Source organism: Crinia signifera, chromosome 4 (genome assembly GCF_055691185.1).
Source record: "Crinia signifera chromosome 4, ASM5569118v1, whole genome shotgun sequence".
Taxonomy (NCBI): Eukaryota; Metazoa; Chordata; class Amphibia; order Anura; family Myobatrachidae; genus Crinia; species Crinia signifera.
The window spans coordinates 128,641,982-128,648,504 of record NC_139220.1 but is presented as its reverse complement, the minus strand read 5'-3'; the positions used below and the strand labels follow the sequence as shown (position 1 = coordinate 128,648,504).

General features: G+C 45.5%; 1 protein-coding gene across 1 annotated transcript in view; it reads left to right on the top strand.

Annotated features, from left to right (window-relative positions):
• The first annotated feature begins 911 nt into the window (after positions 1–911).
• The window catches only part of USP44 (ubiquitin specific peptidase 44), a 45,734-nt gene continuing 40,122 nt past the window's right edge, over positions 912–6,523 (top strand). Inside the window, exons 1-2 of the mRNA XM_083182427.1 lie at positions 912–1,067; positions 4,232–5,732. Of these exons, the coding sequence (XP_083038553.1) occupies positions 4,302–5,732 (1,431 nt within the window). The 5' untranslated portion in view covers positions 912–1,067; positions 4,232–4,301. The remainder of the gene's footprint in view (positions 1,068–4,231; positions 5,733–6,523) is intronic.

Here is a 6,523-nt window from a genome sequence, read left to right as displayed (position 1 = left end):
TTCGAAAACGTTTGATCCAGCTCTGACTGCGTTGATTTATTGAAACAGCCTCCGGGTGCCGCTTGTCTATCCTCCTATATATATATATATACATACATACATACACTATTATCATACCTTCCAACTTCTGTCCTGATGAAATAGGGACGCGCGGCGAAGCCGCGTGAGCGCCCGAAAAGGGGGTGGGCGTATGCAAATGAGGGCGCAGCTTATGCTAATTAGCCGCAACCTCATTTCCATACGAGAATAGATTGGGGGGTCTCCCAACTGCCACCCCCCACAGCGGCACAATGCCTGCCGCGGGTGGGACAGCGGGACAGGACCCGAAAATCAGGACTGTCCCGCTGTAATCGTGACAGTTGGGAGGTATGTATTATGCCTGCTGGAAGCGGATGCTTCGAAAGCTAGTCTGTTACCTTGTGATTGCCTCTGTGTTTGTGCATGTGTGGGAGAGATGTAGTTTCACTAGCTGCCAGCAGATGGCAGTGTTTCAGAGACACACAAACGACACTAGACTAGACTAGACATGGTGGGTGTAAGATGCGGCACCATTACCTGCCAGGGTATGCACATATAGTGAGCACAGTATGCATAGAACTCAGTTGAGTCCTGCAGTCAGAACTTGCAAAGATGCATAAAAGACGAGGTAAGGTATATAACAAATATGAGCTATCACGGCATCCAGATATATAACGGGCGGCGACAGCAACAGAGACTCAGCTTACCACAGCACAGCAGCGTCTAATGCACCGCATGGGCTCATGTGCCCGGACAAGACATGGCGCTGAGCCGCCTTACATGCCGGCCCTCTCACTACCCTGCGCACCAATAGTCTTCCCGAGATCCTGCTGTTCCCTCCCAGGACACGCCCACCCCCGGCGGCAGCGCAGCTCTGTGCCCGGATTCCCCATGACTCCGCCCCCTCTCCCCGGCCGTCCCCATACGTCATCCCTTCGTCACCGACGAGAGAGCGAGAGAGCGGCGGGCTGAGCGAAAACCCCACTTTGTTGTTATTGTTGTCCGTGCTCCGCTTCTCCCTCCCCGGGGAGCAGCCACACGTCTGCGCGGTGAGTGCCTGCCTGTGATCGGAGATGTCCGCCGGCGGCTATCTCACCGGACAATGGGACAGATGTCCTCCCGGAATGAGTGCGGCCGCGCCAGGCTGTGTGCCCGCTCTATGCACATGTCACCCGGCTACCAGCTCGCCATCCACACAAAGCATAGTCTGCCGGCACCGCTGGGGTTAATTATTGATGGACAAAGAACCTCGCATACGTATAAGGGGGACTGACGTCCGGGGTCTCTACTATCACATACACAGGGAGCCCACCCGAGTGCCCTGCTAGGGTCAGCAGGGATAGCTGTGCCCGCTGCCGCCCCCCCTCCCTCTCTCACATGGGTAGCACACTGACTCACAATAAAGTTGATTACTGAGCTGTAGTCTTTAGGATACTACATTGGGGAACCCTTATACCAATAGTATATGTATATTTATTCTCATAACATACCTTTCCCTTCCTTCTCTTTGGCAGCCTCATTGGTGCTAAATTACACTACTTGTAAAGCAGCAGAGGGAACACAGACAGGAGCTGCTATTCGTGTTGTGTGGATGCTGTGATTGTGTGTGCCAGCCCTGTGTCACTTGCAGGGGCATTGCCTATCAACATAATCAATATGTCCCTTCATTCCATATATGATTTGCACATGTTGGTATCTGAGATGCTCCAACATCATAAGTATGATCTGCTGTACACAGACGCTCTATTTGTGGATTTTAAGAGCAAGGTCCTACTGTGTCATGTTTGAAGTTGCAGTACTAATATATTGTGTAGCTTTGGCAGCATGAGTGACAATCAGTAGTTGGTTTAGCCATGTTGTTCTGTGTGGGGCTGGCTGCCAAGCTGTGTACATTTGTATTATTACTATTACCAGGCGTAAAATACTCTCAGAATCCCTGATATTGTGGAGGTTACTGTAAATTGTATGCAATCCCAAGCATAACTGAACATAGATTCATGACCGTCAGTACTCTAATCATTTCCTTTGATTAGATGGGGCTAATTGAAGCAGCGGCCTTCGTTGCGAGTGGCCAGTGCTTCGACTATGGCACCTATAAGTACCAACATCTCTGGCTTTTCCTACCACCCTAGATGTGAATAGGGAAATCTGTGATACTGAGGTACTATAATAAGCAGTGATGTACACATTTACATTTTGCTGCTAATTAAGTTGCATGCATATTGTTATGTATTTAAAGTGCCCACACATGGTGCTATTTTACCTTGTGATGGGCACTCTTGCTTACATCATACCACAGGTACTAAAAGTATGTGCAGCACATACTTTTTGGACTAGATTGCATCGCATTTTTAACTAGATGCAATCTAATCCAAAACACACTGTGCACATTGCAGTTTTGTAACACTTTATATTTTCTGGCTTTTTAATAGTTAAATATTTTGGATACAGCTGCATTGAAGCCATTAAACGGTACCTATATGTTAGTTGGGCGCCCACTATAGTTACTACGCTCATACCCCACTATCCATGTCGGGATGGAGTTGATTTTATATAGTGTGGCGTGTGCAGCGAGCCACCAAGCCCAAAGCTTGGCGAGTGGACGCAGAAAACTAAGCAAATAGCTTAGTGGGCGCCTAACTAACATATAAGTACCCATTAAACAATTACAATTTTAAAGGTTACACTTGGTTAGTAGTATTTTTGTTTGTTGTGTCCCTTTTAACACAACAGTTTTGACTGGGCACATGCTAAACTGCCTGAAGAGTAGACATTGAGATTAGCACATTGTTTAAAGCATTTTCAGCGCATACTACTTATGTACACTCTGTGATTGGTATTCTAAATCTGTGTATATATATATTTTATTTTTATTTCTTTAACAGTTTCTTATATAGCGCATACATATTCCTCAGCATTTTACACAGTATAGTTGATCATTCACATCAGTCCCTGCCCCTGTGGAGCTTACAATCTATATTCTCTTATGTAGGGTACACACCAGGACGACCCGCTCATGATGTACATCGTGAGCGGGTCGTCAGTGTCTTGTCCGACCCGCTCACGGTGACGCGGTGGGGCACGACCCGCTCACGATGTGCACCGTGAGCGGGTCCGATCCGATGACGACCCGCACCCGGCTGTATGGTCGTCATTGAGATCCTACCTGCAGCAGGTAGGATCTCAATAACGACCGACCGACCCGCGGGACCGCGCATCGGATCGGTATCGGTCCACACCAGGTCAGAAAAGGGCCCAATCAGCACACAATCTACATCCAATTGATCGGAATTGGATCTAGATTGTGGGGATCGGGCCCTAGTCGTCCTGGTGTGTACCCAGCATAACACATGTACAGGCATTCTAGGGTTAATTTTTGTTGGACACCTATTGACCTCCCTGTATATTTTTGAATTGTGGGAGGAAACCATAATACCCGTAGTAAACCCACTCAAACACAGGGAGCATATACAAACTCCTCACAGTTAGGGCCAAGGTGGGAATCGAACCCATGACCTCAGCGCTGTGAGGCAGTAATGCTAATGGTTAGCAGAAATGCTAACCATTACACCATCCGTACTGCAAGCACTGGTTTTCACACTTTTTTTTAATCACTGCACCCTAGAGTATCAGCATTTGTTTTCATGGGACCCCAAAGATTAAAGTTTTTGTATAGAGAAATATTGTAAAAATTATATTAAGTAAATTGTGCCTACCTTTTCGATGTGTGCAACCTAAACAATATCGTGCAGAAGGCCAAAATTAGCAATATCATTTGTTATGTTTCAGTGTATGCACCTTTAACATTCACCCTGTGTATTCCCTGTATTCGCTAGATACCTATAATTTCATAAAGCCCACATCCCAAGAATCACGGTAGAATAATATTGCATATGTTTCTTTGGACCTCTAAAGAGTTGGCCACCGTTCGGTATCAGCAGAATTGTCAGAACACTGGCACATTGCAGCCTTCGTTGCTATCTGAATCGCTTCCATTGACTGTTAGTTTATTATTATATACTTAAACCCTCTCTCACAAATTGGCTAGTGAGGGCCTTGCATTTTTTTTTCTTTAGGGTTTTTGATATACGTATAAATTTTTATGGTGTACTGAAAATGTAATTTTCATTTAGTGCTATGTATATTATTGTAGTATGTGAACTGTGATTGTACATTTTAGAAAATCCTAGTAATCATTTCTGTTTATTTGCAGGTAAAAATGTGCATGTTAAAATCTGCAGAGCAGGTGCCACCAAGCTGACTACAAAATTTGAACGTAGACAATGGATAAATGCAGGCATGTCGGCCGATTGCGGCTTGCTCAGGACCATTCGATACTGAACCCTCAAAAGTGGCACTGTGTAGACTGTAACACAACAGAATCGGTGTGGGCCTGCCTGAGCTGTGCACATGTCGCATGTGGGCGATATATTGAAGAACATGCACTTCGACACTTTCAGGAAAGTAACCACCCTATGGCACTGGAGGTGAATGAACTGTACGTTTTCTGTTACCTCTGTGATGATTATGTTCTCAATGACAATGCCACTGGTGACCTTAAACTTTTACGCAGCACACTCAGTGCGATCAAAAGTCAAAACTATGACTGCACAACGCGTAGTGGCCGGACATTGCGATCAATGGTAGCTGTTGATGATGCGTTTTCCTCTCCTCAAGGTACAAAGGCACTTCTTCAAAATGAAGACCTAACGTTTACTGCTCTTTGGCATCGGAGACATGCTTTATTAGGGAAAGTATTAAGATCATGGTTTTCTCTGACTCCCAAATTTAAACAAAGGTTAGAAGAAGAACGGCTCAAGGAGGTGGGAAAACAAAAGCGGGAGGAAGCCAGGAAGAGACGTCAGATGCTAAAGCACAAGTTAAAAGAAGAGATGGAAAGCAATCCACCAAGAAAGAGTTGCCGCTTGCAACAGCAAATGCAAACCCCACCCAAGAAGGTATTTCCAACATTGCAGAAAATGCACCAAAAAAAACCTCCCAACACAAAACAAAAACAATCAGGATCTACCTCAGAGAAGGCATGTAAAAATAAGTTAGGTGATTCTCCAATAAAAAGGAAACCCACTGTGATCCCTGGGGTGACGGGTCTAAGGAACCTGGGGAACACTTGTTATATGAACTCTATTCTTCAAATCTTGAGTCATTTGCATGTTTTCCGGGAGTGCTTCTTACAGCTTGATCTCCACGAAACTCAGGAGTTATTGGCAGTTGCTGGCAATGGAAAGCCAAGGTCGCTTAGCCAGATCACTTCTGCTGCACACTGCTCTAGCACAAGAATAAAGCACATTAAAGTGGAAAGGTCTTTGGTAAAGCGCCAAAGCTCCTCATCTGGTCTGAGTGGTGGGGCATCAAATAGTAGAAACATGGAACTCATTCAACCCAAACCTAGCTCAGCACATATCTCCTTATGTCATGAGTTGCATACACTCTTCCAAGTTATGTGGTCGGGTAAGTGGGCGCTCGTCTCCCCCTTTGCCATGCTTCACTCAGTCTGGAGGTTGATCCCAGCCTTTCGTGGGTATGCACAGCAAGATGCTCAGGAATTTCTATGTGAACTTTTGGATAAAGTACAACAAGAACTGGAGACAACTGGTACCAGGTACCCAACCCTTATTCCCAGCTCTCAGAGGAAACTCATCAAACAAGTCCTGAATGTGGTGAATAATATTTTTCATGGACAGCTCCTCAGTCAGGTATGTTGATTAATAGCAGCATGTAATTAGCAGATTCAGACATCTACAACCTGACTCTTGCATTGTTTTAAACTGGATTAAGTTTTGGCCTGTTTTTAGATTTTCACAAAAAGTGTTTTAGCATAATTCTGTTTACAGATTAGTCAAATAATCTCAATCAGTGATCATTTGCTAGATCTCACTCATTGGGCCAAATGAAATAGGGTGCGAGAGTCAGAAAGTGAGAGATTTCCCTTTTCTTTTTAAAGCGGCAATCATTTACATGGCAAAATCAACCTGGTTCTTCAGTGTAAATGATTGCCGCTTTAAAAACATGGGAAAACTCCCCCTTTAGGGGGTATTCAATCCGGAGTCACAACTGTCGGGCTGTCCCGACAGCTGTGACCCGATCCTGTTCTTGGCCGGCTCAACGTCGGCTTGACAGGCTGGATTCAATGTCCCGCCGACCGAGCACCGAAAAGGGGGCGTAGCCGCGAGATACGGCTGTAAATCATCGAGCTGCAGCCGGAAGCTCGACAATTCTTGGCAGAACGGGCCTGAATGCTTGTGAAGCCAGACCCGTTCTGCCGAGATTCCTGTTCTTTACTGTCGGGGAAGACAGCATTGAATAGGGCCCGGCCACTATTTGCCTGTCGGAAATAGCGGCGGGAGATTGAATACCCCCCAATATCTTTCACTTTCTGATTCTCACATCTTCTTATAAAGCAGAGAGCTAAATGTATCTATCACAGTATGAGTATGTAGGAATGAAAAGCATTTGTTACAGGGTTGTGAAAAAAAAAAACTTTCTT